This window comes from Macrobrachium nipponense, chromosome 1, assembly GCF_015104395.2.
Source record: "Macrobrachium nipponense isolate FS-2020 chromosome 1, ASM1510439v2, whole genome shotgun sequence".
NCBI classification, from domain to species: Eukaryota; Metazoa; Arthropoda; class Malacostraca; order Decapoda; family Palaemonidae; genus Macrobrachium; species Macrobrachium nipponense.
In genome coordinates, this window is record NC_087200.1 from 189,530,386 (window position 1) to 189,557,885 (window position 27,500).

The 27,500-nt window shown below is 41.2% G+C and overlaps 1 protein-coding gene across 1 annotated transcript in view; it reads left to right on the forward strand.

The window, feature by feature from the left end:
* The window catches only part of LOC135219940 (uncharacterized), a 113,784-nt gene that overhangs the window by 55,165 nt on the left and 31,119 nt on the right, over positions 1-27,500 (forward strand). Inside the window, exons 2-4 of the mRNA XM_064257171.1 lie at positions 5,142-5,319; positions 6,297-6,474; positions 21,330-21,444. Coding sequence (XP_064113241.1) covers positions 6,304-6,474; positions 21,330-21,444 — 286 coding nt within the window. The 5' untranslated portion in view covers positions 5,142-5,319; positions 6,297-6,303. The remainder of the gene's footprint in view (positions 1-5,141; positions 5,320-6,296; positions 6,475-21,329; positions 21,445-27,500) is intronic.

Sequence of the window (27,500 nt, forward strand, 5' to 3'; positions counted from 1 at the left end):
AAATATAGCACAGTAACAGTTAAAAAAATCACAAGCACTCTTTGTCATCCAAATGGACAGATTTGATGGAAGATGTCTCGTAGAAATATTATACTAATGACAAAAACTATTTGTGATTTTGTCTCGTAGGAACAGTATATTAATGACATAATCACAAGTAGTTTTTGTCATCAGTATACTATCTCTACGAGACATCTTCCATCAAAACTTTCTTTTTGGGTGTAAGAATGATTGGCGAAGACAATTAAATATATGACTGATATGTCCAGTGCCAACAAAACGAGACTAATATGGCCAGTGGCGGAACTAGGTAATTATGGGCCCTGGTGCAAATGATTTGAGTGGGCCTTAATCATGAAAAGCAAAATTAATTGCCATTACTTGATTTACCAGTAACTAATGCTCATAAATAAATCAAAACACACACATTTATATTTATATGATTTATGAGTGTGTGTGTATATACCTGTATTTATGCATCTATATTGTATAAAGATATATTATATATATATATATATATATATATATATATATATATATATATATATATATACATATATATATATATATATATACATATATATATATATATATATATATATATATATATATATATATATATATATGACTGGTAAAAGTGTTCTGTAATAACCAGAATTCCATCTAATAAAAGGAGCCCATAAAAACACCAAAATGTAGAGAGAAAAGTACTATATTTCAGAGACTGCTGTCTCTCTCTTAGGTATATGAATGAGAAAAGTTACAGAAAAGGTGGTATTTATACCAAGAGATTCGTCCACAAGTAGCCAATTTAGGTCACCCCTGCTGATAAATCTTCCTTAATCTTCTTAAGCGTTGGTTGAATGAACACTGCGTCGACGATGTCTGATGTCCAATTCCCTTTTGAGATGTTCATTACTGCTTCTCTTTTATTAAGGCCGATTCCATCATTTGACTCTTGTACGGCAGTTGCTGCTATAAATTACACGTGACATATTCCAGTTTATTCTATGGTTATGTTCATTTATATATTGAAAATAGCCGAGTTCTGTTGTCCATACCTAACTGACCGTTTGTGTTGTATTAATCTCTGGGGAAGTGATTTACCTGTAAATCCGATGTAAGATTGGTCACAGTCCTGGCATGGGATCTCATATACCCCAGAGTCTTTGGGCGATGTCTTTTGTTGGACGTTAATCAGGGATTTGGCTAAGGTATTTGGGTAGGTAAATGCAAAAGGGTTGGATTTCCCAAGGGTGTGAGTTACTCTCTTAATCGTCTCCAGGTGGGGAATTTTTATTTTATTGTTGGGTGTGTCTCTGGTCTTGTCTTTAGGGGGTCGGTAGAAAATTACGTTTGCTTTTTGAATTGCTTTCTCAATTATATGGTCAGGATACTTTAAAGATGAAAGTTGTTTGCGAATTAGTTCAAATTCTTTTTCCAGGAAATCTGGGGAACAAATTCGTAAGGCTCTTAGGAATAGGTTGCTGGCTAGACCTATCTTGATAGTATTGTCATGATAGCTAAAGTAGTGAATATATGAAAGTGAGAACGTTGGTTTTCTGTATATGGTAAATTTGTATTCTGTCGTGTCTCTGATTATTAAAACATCAAGAAAAGGAATTTTGTTGTCTGTTTCCCATTCAACTTTAAATTTGATGCTGGGCACTAATGCGTTTAATTTTGAGAGGAATTCATTAAAAATACCCCACTTATTATCCCAAAATGTTAGTATGTCATCCACGTATCTCATCCACAGCATGTTTTTGGGGGGTTTTATTGCATTTATTACTGTAGTTTTCAAGTATTCCATGTACAGATTGGCTAAAATAGGACTTAAAGGACTACCCATACTACACCCGAATTTTTGCTTGTAGAATGATTCCCCGAATGAAAATACGTTATTAGATGCACATAATTCAACTAACTTTATTATTTTGTCAAGTGCCAAAGGGAAATGATCTGAATAGGGGGATAATTTTTCCCTTAAAAACTGAAAGAAACGTCCTGTACTGGTACTTTTGTGAATAGGGAGTCTACGTCAAGCCTTGACGTAGACTCCCTATTCACAAAAGTACCAGTACAGGACGTTCTTCAGTTTTTAAGGGAAAAATTATCCCCCTATTCAGATCATTTCCCTTTGGCACTTGACAAAATAATAAAGTTAGTTGAATTATGTGCATCTAATAACGTATTTTCATTCGGGGAATCATTCTACAAGCAAAAATTCGGGTGTAGTATGGGTAGTCCTTTAAGTCCTATTTTAGCCAATCTGTACATGGAATACTTTGAAAACTACAGTAATAAATGCAATAAAACCCAAAAACATGCTGTGGATGAGATACGTGGATGACATACTAACATTTTGGGATAATAAGTGGGGTAATTTTAATGAATTCCTCTCAAAATTAAAACGCATTAGTGCCCAGCATCAAATTTAAAGTTGAATGGGAAACAGACAACAAAATTCCTTTTCTTGATGTTTTAATAATCAGAGACACGACAGAATACAAATTTACCATATACAGAAAACCAACGTTCTCACTTTCATATATTCACTACTTTAGCTATCATGACAATACTATCAAGATTAGGTCTAACGCAGCAACCCTATTCCTAAGAAAGCCTTACGGAATTTGTTCCCCAGATTTCCTGGAAAAAAAGAATTTGAACCTAATTCGCAAAACAACTTCATCTTTAAAGTATCCTGACCATATAATTGAGGGAAAGCAATTCCAAAAACGCAAACGTAATTTTCTACCGGACCCCCTAAAGACAAGGGACCAGAGACACACCCAACAATAAAATAAAAAGTTAAAAAATTCCCCACCTGGAGACGATTAAGAGGGGTAACTCACACCCTTGGGAAATGCCAACCCGGGGGGAGGGGAGGGACATTTACCTACCCAAAACCTTACCTTGCCAAATCCCTGATTAAACAGTCCAAACAAAAGGACATGCCCAAAGGGGGGGGGGACCAAAGACTCTGGGGTATATGAGACTCCCAATGACCATGGACTCGTGACCAATCTTTACATCGGACTTTTACAGGTAAAATCACTTCCCAGAGATTTGAATACAACACAAACGGTTTCAGTTAGGTATGTACATAACGAGAACTTCGGCTATTTTCAATCATATAAATTGAACCATAACCATAGAATAAACTGGAATATGTCACGTGTAATTTTATAGCTAGCAACTGCCGGTACAAGAGTCAAATGAAATGGAGGAATCGGCCTTTAATAAAACAAGAAGCAATCCGGTAACTGACCAAATCTTCAAAAGGGTAATTGGACATCAGACATTCGTCGACGCAGTGGTTCATTTTCAACCAACGCTTAAGGAAGATTAAAGGAAGATTATAGCGGGATCGGGGGTGACTCCTAAATTGGCTTACTTGTCCGGACGAATCTCTTTGGTAATAAATACCACCGTTTTTCTGTAAACTTTCTTTCCTCAATTCATTTACCTGAATGAAGAGGAGACAGCAGTCTTCTGAAATAATTAGTACTTTTCTCTCTACATTTGGTTTTGGTTTTTTTATGGGACCCTTCCTTTTATTAGAGATATATATTATTATATTTATATATATATATATATATATATATATATATATATAATATATATATATATATATATATATATGCCTTAAAAATCACAGTAGAATGCAGTCGTGAACTTCATAAATAAAGAGAATACCACGGGAAATGATACTCATGGGAATCCAAGCGCTTTTCGGTCTTTTTATTTCAGACAATCGTCAAGGAGCTCACCTTGACGATGTTCTGAATAAAGACGAAAGCGCTGAGGGGGAGAGAGGGGTTGGATTCCTGGACTATCATTCCCGTGGTATTCCAGCTTGATATAATATTATTAAATATATATATAAGATTAATATATATGATATAATTAATCATATATATATTATACCATATAGGTTAATATCCATATATTATATATCAATCATTGATTAACATCTGTTTTATTGAGTATTGGTATCATTATTGTTAAACAATTATTTTACCAAATATATTACCAAATCAAATCTAAGACACTTTTGATGGGGCCGATAGAAGGATGGGGGCCCCCCAATCACAGGGGACCCTGGTGCATTGCATCTCCTGCCCCCCCAGTAGTTCCGCCACTGATTTTGGCGGTGCGAGAAGTGTTATCATATCAATAAGACGTGCGACGCTCGTGTGCAAGCGAAAATCCAGGAGAGTGAAAATGTGATTAAGGAAATTATCGACCGTAATCATTCTGCTACATCAGGAAGAGTAGAAGCCCGAAATGCTATACCAGAAAGGAAGGGTAAAACTCAAAGTCGCGAATCACCCAGCACATGAACGACTTTAGCAAACACTGTTAATAAACTTGAGGAAAATGCAGGAAGTGAACTATCGATACCAAATGGGCGGAAGAAGGTCCAATGAGAAAATGAGGATTTTATAACTTATTTTGAATTAACATACATCGAGGCAATTCGTGGTCGGCGCCGTAAAAGAGAAGCTCCTTTATAATTATAGGAATTTTGAGGAACAACAGAAGGGCGTTTTATTTTTGGATAACTTACCATTACCATTGTACTCAGCCTTTCAAGGAGAGATTAACTCTTTGGAAATTCATTGGCGTTCTGAAAAAGGAAGAGAAAACAAAAATGAAAATACGGAAAACTTGACAGGCGTATTGAGACGTTCTCAATAGTAGAAAAGTATGGTGGAAAAATATCAGACTGAAGTTTTACAAGTACTGCTTTCAGTTAAATCATTTATTTTTATAATATAAAGGATAAATGAACATATTTTTTCTAACACTGTTTACCTTAACAGATTTTTTTTTCTTTTTTTTTCTTTTTTCTTCTTTTGTCAGTCTGTAAATATATCATATATTGTAAAGACACCAAGCAGACGAAAATGTTCAGGTGCTACTTATTTACGCGTCACCTGCGACGTGCTGGTACTGAACATGGCGGGAGCTCATTATACCCACATTTCTATACCTTGTGGTCGACAAATTCCCTCTCTCTCTCTCTCTCTCTCTCTCTCTCTCTCTCTCTCTCTCTCTCCGCTTTCCATCAAAGAGCTTAAAGCATTTCATGAAGGCTATAATGTCCTGTCCCCTTTTGTCTTTTCCCACAGATCATCTGAGAGAGACCAAGGGGAATAACATCCCGGCTGAAGAAAAGTCCTGCAAGTGAGTCGTCCTGGAGGTCGTCCTTAGGATGTCCTGACCAATGAGACTCTTGATCTACTTCGGGCCCTCTTCTGGAGTTCTTCACACGTGACTTCATGACAACTGATCGTCACACAGACATACGTATGTATTTTATTATATATGAGATAAATAGAAATTTAAAAAATTGTAAATCCTGACCGGTGTCGGCTTTATCGCTAAGCCACCTTCAAAGGACTGATATAAAGTGATAGAAATTCAATTTATATATGCTAGAAGGAGAGTACATACAAACGTACATATGGCTGGAAACCAATTATTTGCGCTTGACAGGTCTTTTGAAGGAGGAACCTACCCCTTGACAGTAGTAGGAGCCGGCTTCCCTTATTCCATTTCTCAGCTAACTTCCCTCAGTTTTAAAGTTATTGCTTATTTCTTTGGATATTAATGGATCAAGTTTATATATACCTTGAGTGATATTTATGTTCACAGAAAAACTTTCTTTTGTGAATCTAGATGTGATGATTTTGCTTTCACGTGCATTAGCAGAATAATCAGTTTTGCTCCTGTCCAGTTGACTGTATACGTATAGTATATATATATATATATATATATATATATATATATATATATATATATATGAATAACTTGACCACAAAATATAAAAAGCGTGATGCTTTGTATAAATAAAGGTGATGCCACGGAGGAAAATGAAAAGACGAGAATTGTCAAGATCTTTCGGTCTACACGACCCTTTACTTGCGGAAGAAACCTTGGTGATCTCGTCTTTTCATTTTCCTCCGTGGCATCATCTATATATATATATATATATATATATATATATATATATATATATATATATATATATATATATGTATATATATATATATATATATATATATATATATATATATATATTATATATATATATATATTATATATATATGTATATATATATATATATATATATATATATATATATATATATATATATATATATATATATATATATATATATATATATATATATATATATATATATATATATAGTGCGTGTGTGTAACTCTTAAGGGCAATTTTCTTCTTAGTGTGAATTAATGTGAATATCTCTTTACGTACAGACTAACAATGGGTGACTGGAAGAAAACGTTCATAGAGGCAGAGCAAGAGAGAGGAGGGGAGGCGGGACTACAGAATGCAGAACCAGTGAGAATACAGGTCATCCATTACGTCACAGTCTGTCTCTTCTGCACTGGGACCATTCTGATGATATCGGCGCTATGTGGGATTCTTACTCTGGTCAGTCGGTGTAGTTAAATATTATTAATGAAACTATCTCATACTGTTATCCTCAATGACCATTTTATTTGATCATTCTGTAATCATAAAATAGCAAACCAGGGTTTGCTTCTAAAGGCAAATTTGAATTAAAAAGCATAAAATCAGTGCGAATGTGGTAAGTTTGTCTTCGAGGACCTTTCCTACTGTAAAAACTGTTGTTCACAACACTGAAACTTGTCGATAAATCAGCAGAAGCTTCGAAGAGTAAAACATAACTCAGTGATTAGATACCTCCGAAAAAATTTCGAGCTACTGAGCAAAACTATGCTAAAGTCCTCCTGTGCCTCTGTACGCTTATAGGACCGGCACTGACTTCTGGATTCTTTGACCGACAGCCAGTGGGGGAAGGTCCTGATGCCTAAGACACATGACCAATGTGTCGCTAGGCTCATTGTTTAAACGACCAACCTGAGGGTTGGTGGCTATTCTCTTGCTCACCCTCTTGAGTTTTCAGACAGCTAGGTTGGCAAGCCACCGGGTTTATGCAATGACGCCATCCAAGACAACAGTGAGCGGCAGGATTTGAACCCTGAAACTCTCGACTGGTAGATGAGAATCTTACCGCTGCGCCACGGCACAACTGTGCACATTTTATTCATCGATTACCTCCCGGAACAGGGCATATATCGCCACTGATGTTAAATTTGGATATACTGCTCTGTGCCAAATCATTATTATTTCCTATAATAATCATACCTAAAGATTAGAAAACAAGAATACTTGTGATGAATTCAGGCACATATCAAACGCTTTACTTATTCTAAAATAAACCATATTAAAGTCACTTAAGAGACCATCTAAGAGAGAAAAAAGTAATCACATAATAAAATTCAAACAAACACAAATGAACCTAGCTTGCTTTGCATATCTCCATGACTGCTGCATTCCTGAGACTGAAAAGGGCCTTTGCCACATTACATTATTCGATTATTGCTTTCTTACACATATGGGCCTACATATCGGAGTAGGTGGATATACTCGAATACGTAAAGCCTCAGGTAAAATGGTACTTACGTTCCAAATTCTTTGATGACTTGAGTGGCTTTGTTGGCAGCGTCCTTGCCTTTCAAGTAAAAGACCTTGGTTCAATCCTGACGTAAGAAATTTATTTCTGTTCCACACGTGGTTGCGTGTTGATTATTTCAATATATATATATATATATATAATATATATATATATATATATAATATATAGATATATAAGAAAAATGGAGAACAATCTTGAGGCATTATCAAGTCTCATCATCATACATGCAAAATAATACAAGTATACAAATAAAAAAAATACAGTAAAAATAATGGACATTATACGTAAAATTGCCTTTGTTAAAATAGTAATAATAGATAAAAACACTAAAATAGTAGAAAATAGAAGAGTTGAACATGAGAGCTTGAAAAGATTCTGACCAAACTCTGATAGAGCTAAAATCTGCGGGACTTGCTCCAATTTGGGAGGGAAGAGGTATGACTGTTTAGTGGAAAAAAGCTGCTTAATAGTTAATGACTGCAAATTAAAATTATTAATGAATCCAATAGCCAATATTAAAGCCAATAACTCATCCAAAATTAAAATCGATATTAGCATTATTATCTTGACAATGAGGCCTTACAGTTCTCGCTGTTATCTCGAATACAGGTGAAAGTTTTTTCGCGGTCGATAATAACTTGAATAATCAAATAGCAAATACTTAAGTTTATTTGTATGATGTTTTTACGTTGCATGGAACCAGTGGTTATTCAGCAACGGGACCCACGGCTTTACGTGACTTCCGAACCACGTCGAGAGTGAACTTCTGTCACCAGAAATAGACCTCTCTAACCCCTCTGGAATGCCCGAGAATCGAACTCGCGGCCAACGAGGTGGCAGGCCAAGGCCATACCGACCAATCCACTGAAGTGCTATTAATACTTAGTACTTGTGCTACAACCATTCATTTATAATTAGTATTCTTACTCAGTTGGGTTAATCTTGTGCATTCACGTTACTATATTCTGCATCACTTTACGAAAGACATCGTTCCGATTTGATTTAATTTTTATATTCTACATATTAATTAGTTTTAGAAACCGTTTTGCAATATGAAAATTAGAATCATTTATAACAAGTAAAAAATAAAACAATCTGGTGTCATCAGATTCCCATCTGTGTAAAGAAAATTGTTTTAAGTTGGCAAATTGGATATAATTATAAAAATAATTCTATAATTTGTAACTTCCTTGCTTAAATACGTTTTGCTTGAGGCGAGGTTGCCGAATGTTGAGGAGACCGGTGTTGATCTATGATAACTGATAAATATTACATATGACAATTTTCGTTTTAACATCATAATAAGCGTCGAACTGACTTAAAATATTTGTATAAATATGAAGAAGTCAGTTATGTAAAATAAGGAAATCGACAATACTTTTCTTTATGCGAGTCATTTATAAGAGTTATGGGGCACATATTATTATATGGGACAGAAAGTTAGGCACTTAAAAGGAAAGAGGAGGGACTATTGGAAAGACCTGGGCACTTAAGGGGAAAGAGGAGTGACTATTGGAAAGACCTGGGCACTTAAGGGGAAAGAGGAGTGGACTATTGAAAGACAAAAACCTGGCACCTTAGGGGAAGGGAAAGGAGGGACTGTTAGAAGACCTTGGGCACGTTAAGGGGAAGAGAAGGGAACTATTGGAAAGACCTGGGCACTTTAAGGGGGAAAGAGAAAGGGACTATTGGAAAAGGAAACTGGGCACCTTAAGGGGAAAGAGGAAGTGAATATTGAAAGACCTGGGCACTTAAGGGGAAGAAGGGGAAGGGACTATGGAAAGGATCTGGGCACTTAAGGGGAAAGAGGAGGGACTGTTAGAAAGACCTGGGCACTTAAGGGGAAAGAGAAGGGACTATTGGAAAGACCTGGGCACTTAAGGGGAAAGAGAAGGGACTATTGGAAAGAAACCTGGGCCACCTTAAGGGGAAAGGCGAAGGGGACTATTGGAAAGGGGAAACCTGGGCACGTAAGGGGAAGAGAAGGGACTTTGGAAAGAAAACCTGGGCACTTAAGGGAAAATTAAGGAAGGGATAAAGTGGAAAGAACCGGGCACTTAAGGGGGAACGAGGAGGGACGTTGGAAAGAACCATGGGCACTTAAGGGGAAAGAGGAAGGGGAAACTGTTGGAAAGAACCTGGGCACTTAAGGAGAAAGAGAGGGACGGTTGGAAAGACCTTGAAGGCACCTTAAGGGGAAAGAGGAGGGGACGTTGGAAAAACCTTGGGCATTAAGGGGAAAAATTTAATGGGAAACTGTTGAAAAGAAACTGGGGCTACTTAAGGGGAAAGAGGAGGGATTGTTGGAAAGACCTTGGGCAAAACCTTAAGAGGAAAGAAGAGGGGATGTTAGCAAAGGGACCTGGGAACTTAAGAGGAAAGAGAAGGGAAACGTTGGAAAGAAACCTGGGCACATTAAGGGGAAAGAGGAGGGACTGTTAGGAAAGACCTGGGCACTAAGAGGAAAGAGGAGGATTACTGGTTGGAAAGGAAAAACCCGGAACACTTAAGGGGAAAAGGAGGCCTGTGAGCAAAGACCGGGCACTTAAGAAGGGGAAAGAGGAGGGACTGTTAGAAAGGAAACCTGGGCACTTAAGGGGAAGGGGAGGGAACTGTTGGAAAGACCTGGGCACTTAAGGGGAAAGAAGGGAAAGGACTGTTGGAAAGGGACCTGGGCCACTTAGAGGGAAGAGGAAAGGGAACTGTTGAGAAAAGACCTGCGGCACTTAAGGGGAAAGGGAAGGAAAAGGACTGTTGGAAAGGGAACCTGGTTGCACAAGGGGAAAGGGAAAGGGACCCTGTTGGAAAGACGGGCACTAAAGAGGAAAGAAGGGAAAGGGACTCCGTTGGAAAGGGACCTGGGCACTTAAGAGGAAGGAAGGAAAGGGTCTGGGCTGTTGGAAAAAGACCTGGGCACTTAAGAAGGGGAAAAAGGGAGGGACTGTTGGGAAAGGACCAAAGGGCACTTAAGGGGGAAAGAGGAGGGATGTTGGAAAGACCAGGGCACTTAAGGGGAAAAGAGGAGGGAGCTTGTTGGAAAAGACCTGGGCACTTAAGAAGGAAGGAAAGGAAGGACAATTGGAAAGACAGGGCACTTAAGGAGGGGCAGAGGGAGGGACTGTTGGAAACGACCATGGCACTAAGAGAAGAGGAGGGACTGTTGGAAAGAACCAAGGCACTTAAGGGGGAAAGAGGAGGGAACTGTTGGAAAGACCTGGTCACTTAAAGGGAAAGGAAGGAGGAAAAGGGACTTGTTGGAAAGACCTTTGGGTACTTAAGGCGGCGGAAATTAAAGGAAAAAGAGGGGGACTGTTGGAAAGACCAGGGCATTAAAAGGGGAAAGGAAAGAAGGGACTTGGGTTGGATTAAGACCTGGGCACTTAAAGGGGAAAGAGGAAGGGACTGGTTGGAAAGACCTGGGCACTTTAAGGGAAAAGGAGGGAAGGACCTGGGTTTAGGAAAGACCTGGCACTTAAGGGAAAGAGGAGGGACTGTTGGGAAAGCCTGGGCACTTAAGGGGAAAGAGGAAGGGGATGTTAGAAAGACAAAAGGAGGCACCTAACCGGGGAAAGGAGGAAGGGACTTTGTTAAGAAAGACCTTGGAAACTTAAGGGGAAAGGGGAAAGGAGGCGGGACTGTTGGAAAGACCTGGGCACTTAAAGGGGAAAGAGAGGGACTGTTAGAAAGACCTGGGCACTTAAGGGGAAAGAGGAAGGGATGTTTAGAAAGACCCGGGCACTTAAGGGGAAAGAGGAGGACTTGAAAAAGACCTGGCACTTAGGGAAAGAGGAAGGGACCGTGGAAGACCTGGGAAACTAAAGGGGAAAGGAGGAGGGACTGTTAGAAAGACCTTGGGCGCACTTAAGGGGAAAGGGAGGAAAGATGGCTAGAAAGACCTGGGGCACTTGGAAAGAGGAGGGAAAGGAAAGAAGGGACTTGGGGTTAGGGGAAAGGAAAACCTTGGCAACTTAAGGGGAAAGGAAAGGAAGGACTGTGGAAAGACCCCTGGGCACTTAAGGGGAAAAGGGAAAGGAGAAAGATGACCTATGGAAAGACCGGCACTTAAAAGGAAAAGGAAAAGAGGATTGGACTGGGTTAAGAAAGGGACCTTTGGGCACTTATTAGGAGAAGGGAAAGAGGAAGGGGACTGGTTGGAAAAGACCTGGGCCACTTAAGGGAAGGAAAGAAAGGAGGGAGGACTGTTAGAAAGGACCGGGCACTTTAAGAGGGAAAGAGAGTACTGTTGGATAAGACCTGGCAATTAAGGAGGGAAGGAAAGAAAGGAAAACCCTATTGGCAAGGGACGCCGGGCACTTAAAGAGGAAAGGGAGGAAGGGGACCCCCCCCCCCCCCGTTAGGGAAAGACCTGCACTTAAGGAAAGGGGGGGGAGGGGAAAAGGGGGAGAAGACCTGAAGGACCTGGGCACTTAAGAGGAAGGGAGGAAAGGGAACCCGTTTAGGGGGACAGACCCCTGGGCAAATTAAGGGGAGAAAGAAAGACTGGGTTGGGGCAAAGACCTGGGCACTTAAGAGGAAAGAGAAAGGACTGTTGGAGACTGAACTGGGCACTTAAAAAGGAAGGAAAGAGGAAGGACTGTTTAAAAAAAAAGAAGACCTGGGCACTTAAGAAGGTAAAGAGGAGGGACTGTTAGGGAAACGACTTTTGGGACCTGGGCACTTAAGGGGAGGAAAGAGAGGGACTGTTGGAAAGACCTGGGCACTTAAGAGAAAAGAGAAGGGACTGTTAAGAAAAGACCTGGGCACTTCAAAGAGGAAAGGAGAAAGGGCCGTTTAAGGGACGACCGGGGCCACTTAAGAGGGGGAAAGAGGAGGGACTGTTTGAACAAGACCTGGGCACTTAGGAAAGAGAAGGGGACTGTTAGAAAAGACCTGGGCCTTAAAGGAAAAGAAGGAGGGACTTGTTGGAAAGACCTGGCACTTGTAAAAGGAAGGGAGGGGAGAAGGGGGGACTTGTTTGGACAAGACCTGGGGCACTTAAAGAGGAAAGGGATTGTGGGGGACTGTTAGGAAAGACCCTGGGACACTTAAAACAAAGAGGAAATTTGAGGGAGGGACTTGGGGGTTAGAAAGGGACGTGGGCACTTAAAAGGAAAAGAAAGGGACTGGTTGGAAAGACCTGGGCACTTAGGGGAAAGTGGGCAAAAGGAAAGAGGAAGGGACTGTTGGAGAAACCCTGGGCCCACCTAAGGAAAGGGAGGAGACTATTAGAGGAAACCTTGGGCACTTAAAGGAGGGAGAAGGGGACTGTTGAAAGACCTGCACTTAAAGAGGAAAGAGAAAGACCTGGGGGTTTGGGCAAAAGACCATGGGCAAAATTAAGGGAGGAAAGAGGAGACTTAAAGACCTGGGCACTTAAAGAAGGGAAAGGGAGGAAAAAGGACTGTTGGAAGGGACCTGCACGGGTAAAGAGGAAAGAGGAAGACTGTTGGAAAAGACCTGGACACTTAAGAGGAAAGGAGGAGGGACTGTTGGAAAGACCTGGGCATAAGAGGAAAGAGGAAGGGACGTGTTGGGAACGGGACGGTTGGGCACTTAAGGGGAAAGAGGAGGGACTGTGGAAAGACCTAGGGCACTTAAGGGGAAAAGAGGAGGGACTGTTGGAAAGACCTGGGCACTAAGGGGAAAGAGTAAGGGAACTGTTTAAAGAGGGACCTAGGCTTTTAAGGGGGGAGGGATTAAAGGGGAAAGAAGGGACTCGTTGAAAAGACTGGGCACTTAAGGGGAAAGAAGGAGGGACTGTTAGAAAGACCTGGGCACTTAAGGGGAAGGGAGGGGGTTGGAAGGGACTGTTCTTTAGAAAGACCTGGGCACTTAAGGGGAAAGAGAAGGACTGTTGGAGACCCTGGGGAACTTAAAGGGGAAAGAGGAGGGATGTTTGGAAAGACCTGGGGCACTTAAGGGAGGAAGAGGGACTGTTAGAAAGACTGGGCCCATTGTTTAAGGGGAAAGAGGAAAGGGACTGTTGGAAAGCTGGGCACTTAAAGGGGAAAAGGAAGGACTGTTAGGAAAGACTGGGACCCTTAAAGAAAGACGGGGGGAAGGGTGAAAGAAAACACCCTGGGCATTTAAGGGAAAGGGGAGAGGAGGGTTTGGTAGAAAGAACCTGGGCCAACTTAAGGGAAAGGAAAGGAAAGGGACGTTGAAAACCTGGGCACTTAAGGGGAAAGAGGAAGGGCCGGGACTGTTAGAAAGAAACCTAAAGGGCCCTTCTTAAGAGGAAAGAGGAGGACTGTTAGAAAAGACCTGGGCACTTAAAGGGGGAAAAGACGGAAGGGAGTTAGACAGAACTGGGCCACTTAAAGGGGAGAAAAGGGGGACTGTAAAGGGACACAAAGACCTGGGCATTCAGGCGGGAAAGGAGAGGGACTGTTAGAAAGACCTGGGGGGCACTTAAGGGGAAAGAGAGGGCACTGTTTGGAAAGAACCAGGGGCCTAAGGGAAAGGAGGAAGGGAAAACTGTTGACCTGGGCACTTAAAGGGGAAGGCGAGGAGGGACTGTTAGAAAGACCTGGGCACTTAAGGGGAAGGAGGAGGGACTGTTAAGATTAAAAAGACTGGGGCTTAAGGGAAGGAAAGGAGGGACTGTTGAAAGAACCTGGGGCACTTTAGGGGAAAGAGAATGGACTGTTAAGAAAGACAATAGGGGGGGCACTTTTTAAGAAGAAGAAGGAGGGACTGGTTAGAAAGACCTGGCACCTTAAGGGGAAAGGGAGGAAAGGGACTGTTAGAAAGACCTGGGCACTAAAGGGGAAGGAGGAGGGACTGTTTAGAAGACCTGGGGGCACTAAGGGGAAAGAAGGAAAGACCTTGGTTAGGAAAAGCTGGGCATTAAGGGGAAAGGGAGAGGGGGACGTAAAAGAACCAACCCTGGCACTTAAGGGGAAGGGGATGGAAAGGGATCCGTTAGGAAAGACTGCACTTCAGGGGAAAGGAGGAAGGACTGTTAGAAAGACCTGGGGGGCACTTAAAGAAGAAGGGATTGGACGGGGACTGTTAGAAAGATCTGGGCACTTAAGGGGAGGAGGACGGAAACCTGGGTTGGGAAAGGGACTGCCATAAGGGGAAGGAGAAAGACCTTAAGGGCAGCCTGGGCACTTAAGGGGAAGGAGGAAAGGACTGTTAGAAAGACCTGGCACTTAGGGGGAACGGAGGAAGGACTTTGGTTTGGAAAGACCTGGGGCACTTAAGGGGGGAAAGAGGAGGGACTTGGTTGGAAAGACCTGGGCACTTAAAGGGGAAGGAGGAGGGACTGTTAGAAAGACCTGGGCCCACAAAAGAAGGGGGAGGCGGAAAGGAGGGACTTGTTAGAAAGGGGGGACCTGGCATTAAGGGGGGCGAAGAGGAGGGACTGTAGAAAGACCTGGGTCACTAAGGGGAGGAAAGGACCGGGGACCTTGGTAGAAGGGACCTTTGGGCACTTAAGGGAAAGGAGGAGGGAACTGTTAAAAGACCTGGGCACTTAAGGGGAAAGGAAAAGGAAGGAAGGGGGGACTGTTAGAAAGACCTGGGCACTTTAAGGGGTTAAGGGGAAGGGGAGGGGGACGGTTGGAAAGACCTGGGCACTAAAGGGGAAGGAAGGAGATTGAGGGCCCTGTAGGGAAAAACGGGCACTTGTTTAAGGGGAAAGGAGGAAGGGCTTGTTAGAAAGACCACCCTGGGCACATTAAGGGGAAGGAGGAGGGACTGTTAAAAGAACCTGGGCCACCAAAGAAGGGAAGGAGAGGGACTTGTTAAGAAACAGGGACTTCCTGGGCATTAAGGGGAAATGGAGGAGGAAGGGACTGTTATAAAGACCTGGGCACTTAAGGGGAGGAGGAGGAACTGTTAGAAAGACCTGGGCACTAAGGGATTTTAGGAGAGGGACGTTAGAGAGACCTGGGCACTTAAGGGAACGAAAGAGGGACTTGTAGGAGGGAAAGACCTGGCACTTAAAAGGGGAAGGGAGGAAGGACTGTTAGAACAAAGACCTGGGCACTTAAGAGGGGAAGGGAGAAGGGACTGTTGGAAAGACCTGGGCACTTAAGGGGAAGGAGGAGGGGACTGTTTAGAAAGACCTGGGCCACTTTAAGCCCCCCACTTAAGGGAAGGGAGGAGGGACTGTTAGAAAAAGACCTGGTGGCGGGACGTTAGGGGAAGGGGAAGGCAGGGGACTGTTAGAAAGACCTGGGCAATAAGGGAAGGAGGAGGGACAGTTAGAAAGACCTGGGCTCTTAAGGGGAAGGAGGAGGGACTGTTAGAAAGACCTGGGCACATAAGGGGAAGGAGGAGGGACTGTTAGAAAGACCTGGGCACTTAAGGGGAAGGAGGAGGGACTGTTAGAAAGACCTGGGCACTTAAGGGGAAAGAGGAGGGACTGTTGGAAAGACCTGGGCACTTAAGGGGAAAGAGGAAGGACTGTTAGAAAGACCTGGGCACTTAAGGGGAAAGAGGAGGGACTGTTGGAAAGACCTGGGCACTTAAGGGGAAGGAGGAGGGACTGTTAGAAAGACCTGGGCACTTAAGGGGAAAGAGGAGGGACTGTTAGAAAGACCTGGGCACTTAAGGGGAAAGAGGAGGGACTGTTAGAAAGACCTGGGCACTTAAGGGGAAAGAGGAAGGACTGTTAGAAAGACCTGGGCACTTAAGAGGAAAGAGGAGGGACTGTTAGAAAGACCTGGGCACTTAAGAGGAAAGAGGAAGGGACTGTTAGAAAGACCTGGGCACTTAAGGGGAAAGAGGAGGGACTGTTAGAAAGACCTGGGCACTTAAGGGGAAGGAGGAGGGACTGTTAGAAAGACCTGGGCACTTAAGGGGAAGGAGGAGGGACTGTTAGAAAGACCTGGGCACTTAAGGGGAAGGAGGAGGGACTGTTAGAAAGACCTGGGCACTTAAGGGGAAGGAGGAGGGACTGTTAGAAAGACCTGGGCACTTAAGGGGAAGGAGGAGGGACTGTTAGAAAGACCCTGACTGGGCCAACGGGGAAGAGGAGGGATGTTTAGAAAGACCTGCATTAATTTGGGAAGGAGGGAGGGACGTTGGAAAAGACCTGGGCACTTAAGGGGAAAGAGGAGGGACTGTTGGAAAGACCTGGGCACTTAAGGGGAAAGAGGAGGGACTGTTGGAAAGACCTGGGCACTTAAGGGGAAAGAGGAGGGACTGTTGGAAAGACCTGGGCACTTAAGGGGAAAGAGGAGGGACTGTTAGAAAGACCTGGGCACTTAAGAGGAAAGAGGAGGACTGTTAGAAAAAGACCTGGGCACATTAAGGGGGAAAGGAGGAGGGACTGTTGGAAAGACCTGGGCACTTAAGGGGAAAGAGGAGGGACTGTTAGAAAGACCTGGGCACTTAAAAGGAAAGAGGAGGGACTGTTAGAAAGACCTGGGCACTTAAGGGGAAAGAGGAGGGACTGTTAGAAAGACCTGGGCACTTAAGGGGAAAGAGGAGGGACTGTTGTAAATAACCGAGATGAGGATGGCGAGATGGATTGCTGGAATATCAATACTGGAAAGGAGGGAGAGTGAAGACATACATACATACATCTATATATATATATATAATATATATATATATATATATAATATATATATTATATATATAAAAGAAGAATGTGTGGTATATGTAATGTAAAGGAGAAGGCTAGGGAAGCACGTCTGAGTTTAATATGCCCATGTAATAAGATGAGAAGTAGAACCAATCACCGGAGCTAAGAACATGCCAGTGATGCGGGGGAGGGGAGGGAGGGGGAGGGGAGAGGAATCTGGGGGGGTCGTCAGTGGATCAGAACGGAAGGATGTGGTGAGGAGGGATATGGGTGAGGTGGGACTGAGGGGGAAGACGATGCAATGAGTAGACATAGATGGCGAAAGTTGAATCAAGCGGCTTACCCTGCTAGACAGCGGGACTAATGAGGTCGAATGAAGAAGAGGAGGAGGCGTAATGCGAGTCACGTAGGCCTAGAATGAATGGTGAATGACAACGACATAATATGTGAACGGCGTTGTCGATGCTTTCCGGGTCACACTGAATATCAGAATGCAAACAGCATCAATGAACTGAAACTGGCTATTGTTGCTAAATATATGGAATAGAAATAATTAACTGTTGTTTTTCTTTATGTTCGAAAGGATCTATTAACTTTTTTTTATGTTGTCTTCTCTTTATATTGGTTTTATCGGTTAATTTTTTTTTTTCTGCCGGATGAAATTTTTTAATGTTACGTTGCAACTCGACTTCTTACTCACTATCAGTATTATCTAATAACTATTCTTAACGCAAATTAGATATGTAAATAAATTATTAAGTTTAAATTACGCACACCCACACACACACACACATCTATAAATTTCTAAGTCACCTCAGGATCAAAACCAGGTCTTTCAACTGACAGGCGAGGGTGCTACCAACTGAACCACACAAGCTATAAATGAAGGGATAATTCGAATGAAATGCTCTCAGTGGGGCTACTTCTGGTTTGGGTGGGAAGTTGACGTCCCACAGCTTTCACGATTTGTGTAATTCTGTGGGTGGCGTCCATGCCTTTGAATTGAAAGACCTAGGTTCGATCCCAATGTAAGTCAGTAATTTATTTCAGTTCCAAATATGATTGTGCATTGGTTGCTTCTCACATTTATATATATGTATATATATATATATAATAGATATATATATATATATATATATATATATATATAGATATATATATATATACTCATGACTTGAGAATTCCCTCCAACCGTGGATTGGAAAATAACAGTATAGAAGTCTATGTCCCATTTATACTTTATTTGCTAAATTGTGGATATATTTTCTCTGCAGAAAATTTCCAAAACATAACCTAGTTTATGCATTTACACAAAGTTCATTAGCACTGCATCAATACTTACCACCTACACATACGCATACACATACACACTGTGCCATATACATGGATTCTAGTAATTCCTGGGTATTAAGGCCCTTCCCTTCCAATACTTCTTTTACTAACCAATCCAACAAATACCTAGATCTTCCTCTCCTCTATCCTACCATTACTGACCTATTGTTCTTGAGTCTTTCCATAAGGCCAAACAATCTCATATTAATCTTGCATGCTGAGATTGTTGCTGCCTCTTCTACTGACTTCCTCATTTCTCTCTTTCAATTCTTTTGTCACAAAAACTAAGCAGGTAATTCATTTTAGAAGTTTCAATCATTCTTCTTATATTCACATTCAACATCCCCACTTCATAAATTTCCACCTTGGCTTCCACAGACACTACAAGTCACTCTCTAGTATGATGCACACAACCTTCTATCTTTCTTGCTTGATCCATTCTGTGATTGAACTCCTTTCACAATTTTCCATCATTTATTATATTCACTCACAAATACCTATATAAAGCAACCACTTCCATTTTTTCACCATCCATATCAACATCCACTGTTCTGTCTTCTTGGTTTTCACTTACTCCCATAGCCACGTTCTTCATCCCAGTCACTCTTGACATTTTCCTTATGCAAAGACATTCAAACAACTTCTACAATTTCTCCTTCCCATCCTGAATCATTTATTTATCTTATACAGACACCAACCATTACACACACCCCATTCACAATTTATTTTCTTACCACACAACTTTATAAACACTCCATCGCAGAAGATACTGAAATGCCTTAAGACACACAGAATCAATTTTCCTGTTTAGTAGCCTGACAGTTGCTTTGCTTACACGTAAAAACCTTTACCTAATTCGTGGACTTTTTTGCCATACCATACATCCCAACGAACGTCCACATTGTCTCTATCTATTTTTTTTACCAGGTCCCTTTCTTATAAAATCTACTTCATAACTTTTACAAATACTTGATCGACAAACCCTTTTCCCTTATCAATCCTTCTCTCAATTCTCTTATTTTCTCAATGGGCATCCTACCACACACCTTCCTTGGTATGCTAAGTAATGTCATGCCCTATAATCCTAGTCACGTCTGTCAGTTTTACTTTTATACAGTGAATAGTTAGTCCTTTCACCAGTTTCTTTGGAACATTATATTACTAACCATGGTCAGCCCCACAGTATACTTAACCATTGTACCACAGCATCTGATTTGTAGTCCAATGTAGCCTAAGTATCAATTCATTCTACAACCTTTCAATTGCTCTCGTAAGTCTTCAGTCTCACTTCCAAACTCATTCACGAATGTACACTCATTCTTCACCCTTCTTGCAAGACTGCGCTCTGCCCTGCTTCTTTCTTAAGCATTCAATAAATCTACAAAATACTCAGTCCATTAAAACCAGGAATGTATTAACTTCAGAAAGCATCTCTCGAATTAGCATTTTTCTTTCTGCAATCCATTTGCTCATTAATCCTTTTATTTCAGAACAACAGCTTGCTCTCCTATAGTTCTTGTTCACCTTATCCTCTATTCTTATTTTGTCTTCTTTTTTGCTCCCTTTCTTCTTGACTGCCTCACCTATCCTCCTGTATACTTGCTCAAAAACTTTTCATCTTTCATGTTATTGCTCCTAAAGTAACACTTATTTTTACTCTCATATATCCACACTCCTTCCTCGTATCCTTATAACCCTAACATTGAATTTTACCAACTCTTCAATCACTCCTTTCTCATACCAAGGCCAGGTAGAACATTCTATTTTGCAAATTTTCGAAGTATATAACATCATCAGATTAAAACTATTAACTATAATATACACTGATGCACATACTGAGAATGCTATTGTAATCTAAGATTAATAAGCTAACAAAACAAAGAGAATAGAAAGTACACACTAAAAATACAAACGTAAACACACGGAAAATAAATAGAAGAGAAAATGCAAACTAAAACTTATAGCTAACAAAGTAAAATGGCTGTTAACCTATTCTTTACCTTCTAAATCACTAATCACATTATTTTCTAATGGCATACAGGTTAAGTATAGTTATTCAGTTCTGGTTTAATCTTCTTTATCAAGAAAGACTCCGAAATGGAGGTCCAATCTGTTTGAGCACAGAGAGAACACAAAGCAATCCAGGTCAGTGAATGGATGGGCTTGTTCTGAACTGTGCTCTTTTACAGCAGAAAAGGGTTCTTTTGAAAGAGGAAACCTTGTTCTAACAGAGAGCCCTCTGTCTTCCAAACTTCATGACACAGAAATTAGGGTCTACAGTAAGAGTAGGTGTCGTCCTCAATAGTGATCTAACAGCTGAAGGGTTAGTAAAAACAAATTTGAACTTACTTTGAGGAGAACTGTTTAAATATTTCTTGTGCTGTTTTCGGACCATGTATCTACTACGACTCAGGTAAGTTAATTTTATTAGCAGTAATGTATACCTGTATGGGAAGGAACTTTTCATTTTTAAAAAAATCAAAATTTTGTAATATACGAAAATGAGGTAAGAGTTCTCAGTAAAATAAATCTGGAGGAAAATAATGTCTTAAAAATTTTTTGAATTGGAACAAACATTGCATCACAGTACATAGTGAATTGAATTTATACATTTTCCAATGGCATCCTAAATCCTTTATGGCTAAATATGATTATTCGCAGTCTTTCTGGATAAAAGCACAAGACCACATCGACAGCCGACCGGATAGATGAACAAATTTCTACGACCTCGCTTTGTGGCTTCCTTGGAAGTGAAACGAAGAGCTTTTCCGCCCTTCTTGCTTTCTATACCTTCCAGCCTAGGCTAATGAGGATATTGAGTGACTTGGTCTTTCAGCTTGAGCAAAAAACATTAAGAAAACGCCAATGATTATTCACGACGTGGCTTCAAAGTCTCGATTTCTCTCCCAACAGACAGGAGGCTGGTGGGCGGTTGTCTCGGGTGGGTGTGTGGGCGTGGAGGCCGTATTAGCTGGAGCCGTGGTTACCTGGCTGGGGCGGGGTCTTTCCAACACCGCCATCGCTCAAGGTAAGTGAAAATAAGGCTGCTCTCTCTCTCTCTCAAATCTGTCGCCTCAAAGCTCTGCGATAACCACCTCACGCCGCTTTTGGGCACACCATGTCCACCTTGTGAGTGAGTGGTTGGTCCTTCTCTTCTCTTCTTGTCTTCTCTTTTCATTTCCTTTGTAAATTAACGGCATCCGTTCACGCATAATTCCTAATACCTGCCTGTATTGTGACAAATAAACTGTTATTTATACTAAGAGATAGAAAATACACACAAATACCCATATATCTTTGTATGTATACATACATGTGCATACATATACATACAACACACACCTATATATTCATTATATACAGAATCTACTGGCCACTTTTACCAGATACATACGTAATTATAATAGTCCCAATGCCTTTTTTAAGTTCTCGAATTCTTCGCGCTTTTTTGGATACTCTTGTCACTACAAAGCCTTGAGACCCAAGTGCAAGAAATATGAAGAAATTTGATGTTCGTTAGTTGGAAACGAACTCGGTTTACCATAATCACGACGAGTTCACGTTGCCGACCTGACCATGAGAAGGATAAAAAGTCTATTGACCCTCGTGACCTCGTCGTGATTATGGTAACCAGGGTTAGTTTCTACTACCGGACGTCATAATGTCTTCATATTTCTTGCACTCGGATCCAATGGCTTTGTATTGACAAACGTATCCAAAAAAGAGCGATGAATTCAAGAAGTTAAGGGCATTGTGGCTATCATAGTTACATATGTATCTGGTAAAGGTGACCTGTAGATTCTACATATATAAGCCTGAAATGAAATCAAAACGATTGCCCACTTGGCTACGATGGTGAAGATGGGTCTATCCAAGCTCTAATAAATGAATCTGAAAACGACAGGCATATGTATGTACAGGAGGCAATAGACTTTTTATCCTTCTCGTGGCCAGGTCAGCAACGTGACCACGTCGTGATTATGGTAACCCGGCTTCGTTTCCCGCTACCGGACATCATAATTGAATCTCAAGGCTTTGTAACAACAAGCGTATCCAAAAAACCGTAAAGAATTCGAGAAGTTAAGAGGGCATTGTGGCTATTACAATTCCACATACCCATATATATATATATATATATATATATATATATATATATATATATATATATATATATATATATAGTATGTGTGATACTGACCTTTTATATCCCAGAAAGTCTTGAAAACCATATACAATATTTCAGAGATATAATTAAGTAAACATGAAAACAATAAGCAAAGAGCAACATTACTGCTTCAACCTCACATGAAGCAAGATGTTCGTGAACGATGAGGCAAGTGATGATGTGCAAAGAGACTGCGCCTGCGCCATTTGAATAATATTTGTGGTCACCATGAAGCTGCTGTTCCTAAAATTTGGGCTTGACGAATAATAACCTGTAACAGTTGCCTTTCAAAACCCTGAATTTTAATGATCGCGGTTAGGGTACACTCCGCTAAACTATGGTGAATTTGACCATTTTTATTTTGATAAATGTTTGTGCCGAGTAGCTTGGCTGTATGGCAAGGCAGCCTTGTGAGTTATGGAAATGCATTCATCTTTTAGTTCTTGGAATAAGTGGAGCGGCTGAGTCGTTTTCCCTTTTTTATTTTCACCTTTCTTTGATCAGGTCGTCTCTGTAATGTTCGAACTTCTTTCAGTGGATCTTTTTTCTTAAAAAAATTACCATAATCATAATAATGATGACAAGATACTATATTATGTAAACAATTGTGTACTGCTCGTCATTCCTTCTTTGTTGAACACTACACATGCCATTCTTTGAGATAACAAATTAGAGTACTGTGTTTACGATGTAATAGTATCTCTTGATATTACTACGGACCAACATACGATGACAATCTGAGAAAAACGAAACTTCAAGCAGCTAACATTTACTAACACAAACTCTTTCCTTTATTAATAATCATGAAAATTCCCTGAAGCTTATGCGAATACAGAATTTCAACGTTTCGGGTCCGTCAAGTAATATGTAAAAGGCAAAATATGCACAGACACATAGAAGTTTTTCCTTTTCAAAGTTGAAGCTGTTAAATCACTTGAACAACTTGTGTTGGCGGCATCCCCCACGCACGGTAAGATAGACGTGTCCAACATTGCACGTAGCGTTGCGTATGTCCGTGAAGTTACAAGTCATTTGTGGCTCTCATCACTCAAACCAAAACCCATTCCTTTCCTCACGTACCTGACTTTATAAATAGACCATTTTCGTAGTGGCTCTCAAAGCCAGCATATTTTAAAAACCTCTTAATGGCATATACTCAACCAAAATCAAAGACAAATATTAGTTTTCAGAAAAGAAGGTTCATGCACATCTGCAATATACTTGTTTTAACAACCAATTATTCCATTATTTAGATTTATGATCGGCAGAAAAAATATCTGAGGGAATCCAGTATCATTCAGAGCAATTGCAAATATAAGTGTCTTCATCTTTTGAACATGCCACGATCTATTTATTAAATACTATGCTAATTTTGGAGAGCAGAAAATAACTATAATGGTGTAAACAATACTTCTCAGTCAATAAGCAAACATATCCACTCACGATGTATAAAACACAAAAATACACACGTGTATGACCACGAAGCTGACAAAGAATAACCCTCTTAGTCGCAAAGCATGATGAAAACTGTGCTGAAGTATTTCACGCCCTGTTTCGACACAGGTCAGGGCAAAATACACGCATCAAGACTTTCTCCGTTCTGTCACTGACTCCCTGATGAGAGGAGATTCGGATCTTCAGCAGCCTCTTCGTACATCCGACGTATGTGCCCAGATTACATCTGGGACAGGTATATTTATAAATTACATTGGATGTAAAAAAAAAAAAAAAAGGGGCTAATCTTATCCCTAAAATGGAATAGGGATCCAATAGTTCGCGGGTTAGTCGGGATTGGTTTTAGATTAAGTGCAGGTAATTAATTCCATTTCTACTCTTCTCCACAGGGGCTTTACACTGACCTCTACCTTCCATGATGAAATTACATTTTTCCCCAGTTATTTTAAGAATCATTGTTTTCCACTCTTTAAATTCCATAGACCCCTTAATAAACTGCTTAATCATAAGTTAAATCCTCCTCTCATCAGGGAGTCAGTTACAGAACGGGAAGCCGCCTATCAAATCCCGATCAGTCGAATATATAAGAAACCATAGTGAAACATGTAAAACTCATAAGACGCTAAAGACTTTAGTTTAGTCGGAAGAGCACGAAGTACTGAGGAATCAATACCCTCGAATCTATAATGATTAATCTGACTGTTCCTAATCTCAGCCCCCATCATAACACAGCTGTTTATTGCATAATTTGGTTTTTGTCCGTGTGTGTGTATCTCTTCCTAATTTTCGTGCTCCCTGTCAGTTTGCTTTGTGCTACCAATGTGGTAGGTGTAGGTGTCTTGTGCCCCCTGTCTTTTGCTGTTTGAATTTTCTCTCTGTTCTGTTTTAGATGTAAACATGATGTTAATATCCCTTGTATATAAACCTTACATTATGTATACAAGCATTATTTAATTTAATCGTTTTTCAGCTTGGAAAATATATCAAGCGATACGAAACGTCGGTCTCTTAATGAAACAGAATGCCTTTCCATGAACTCCGAATTGTCTTCTGCCTGAGCGCCAGCTCCTGCCCTTGGATATATATATATATATATATATGTATATGTGTGTGTGTGTGTGTGTGTGTATGTATATATGCACACACACACAAAATGCATTCATATGTACATATTTGCATAATTTCCATTAAGTTGTTTATGATTTCATATATACACACACACACAAAATACATTCATATGTTCATATTTGCATAATTTCCATTAAGTTGTTTATGATGTCACTGCGGAGTGGTAATCATACAGAAACAGAAAAGGCTTCATGAATGCAATTTATATTGTATATGCAACTCTGCAGTAAAATTTTATTCTCTCTCTCTCTCTCTCTCTCTCTCTCTCTCTCTCTCTCTCTCTCTCTCTCTCTCTCTCTCTCTATGGTTACCTTACTAAAATGACAACTTCCAACCTTCAAGGCTACACATTACTGAAAAAAAAGTCACAATCTAAGAATCGCTCCTCAAGTTTTTCCTACATATTCATTCAAGTTTCGGAATTCCAACAGCAAGACATGATAGGTCAGGTTTGGGTCTCTGGGTCTCTGGGTCTCTACCACGTACCTTTGCTTCTGACAAGTTTTCATCTCACCGAATTGTGATCATCTACTTTTAACGCAGTGTCATACCTACAAAATTATAGGCTTCATGAGACATCATTCTCGTCTGTACGACAGTAATGAAAACAATCTTTAACCATTAACCGTAAACCACCACTGGAAAAAGAGACGGAAATCACGCTCTTGGTTGCACGCCGTGGCGTAGAGCATGTTCTACGCAGGACTTGCTATAAGACAGGTCGGCCAGACAGGGGATTAATGTTGAATCACCCCGGTCGACTGCATGGTTTATGGGTTGTAAATCAACGACAGTCTGGACCTTAAAAAGAAACAAATAGTTCCTAGATTCCACGTGTGTGTGAGCGCTGGAATTCAAGACACATTGGTAGGGAACTTTTTTATAGCCATGCCGAATAACTGTGCAGTGTATGGGTGTTCGAACCCCGAGATTAGGACAAAAAAAACTTTGGGATAAAGTATTTTAACTTTCCAAGGGTTGGGGGAACTACCGAGATACGTGGCTGAATATATGTCGTCGTGCAGATTCAATCATTCCTGAAAATGCAGTGATATGTTCTGTTCACGTCAATCCCTGAGATCATGTAGATGAAATGAAGTCACGGCTGCTGATTATTGAACCCCATAACAATATGCTGTGCAGTCTCTTCATTTTGGCAAATAAACCTCAGGTATATTTTGAAAGAAAGCTTATGGGACTTAGTGTGAAAGGAAAGCCTCCAGAAATTTGTCTCTCCAAATCAGGCTGCATTGAGAGCTTCTTACAAAGTGCCACTTCGCATTGCAAAAGCTAAAAAGCCTTATATTATTGGAGGAGACTTAATGCCATGTGTGAAAGATCTATGTGCTGAAATGTTTGGTGAGTCATCTCTCACTAAGATTTGAAACAGATCCCTATCAAATAATATGGTAACGAGGAGGATTGGTGAATGAGCAGATGTGGAGGATCAGTTGTTGCAGCAACTACAGGCATCACAATATTTCGCTCTACAAATTTATGAATCTACCGATGTTGCAAATAACGCATTTTTTATTGTTTATGTAAGATATAAATACAGTGATGACATTAAGGAAGAATTTCTATTTACCCATGAACTGTCATCACACTACAGGTGCTGCAAATTCTGAAGCTTTGAATAACTATGTAGGGACGTTACTCAGGTGTCACAGCAAAGGTTAAGGAGCTTGCCCCCAACTGCAAAGCTACACACTAGGAATCATCGAGAAATGCTAGCAACTACAAAATTGGATGTGGAACTCAATAATGTTTTATTGGAAACTGTTAAAGCTGTGACTTTTGTATAACCAATGCACTCAACGTACGTTTACAAACTACTATGTGAAGATATGGATAGTGAACACCAGAGGTTGCTATACCATACAGAAGTGGGATGGCTTTCGCCATCCCGGGACACGTGGCGGATATCGCCTGCCTGTCCCGGGACCCGCGGCGGGCCCAGCCCGCCCGTCCCAGGACACGTGGCAGACAACGCCCGCCTGTACCGGGACCCGCGGCGGGCCTGGCCCGGCCCGCTCCGGGACATGTGGCAGACATCGCCCGCCCGTCCCAGGACCTGCTGCAGGCCCGGCCCGCCCGTCCCAGGACACGTGGCGGATCGCCCGCCCATCCTGGTACCTGTAGCGGGCCCAGCCCGCCCTATGACACCTGCGGACATCGCCCGCCCATCCCGCGACACGTAGTGGACGTCGCCCGCCCGTCCTGGGACCCGCGGGGGCCCCGGCCAACCTGTCCCGGGACACGTGGTGGACATCGCTCGCCGTCCCAGGACCAGCGGCGGGCCCGGCCAGCCTGTCCCGAGACACATGGTGGACATC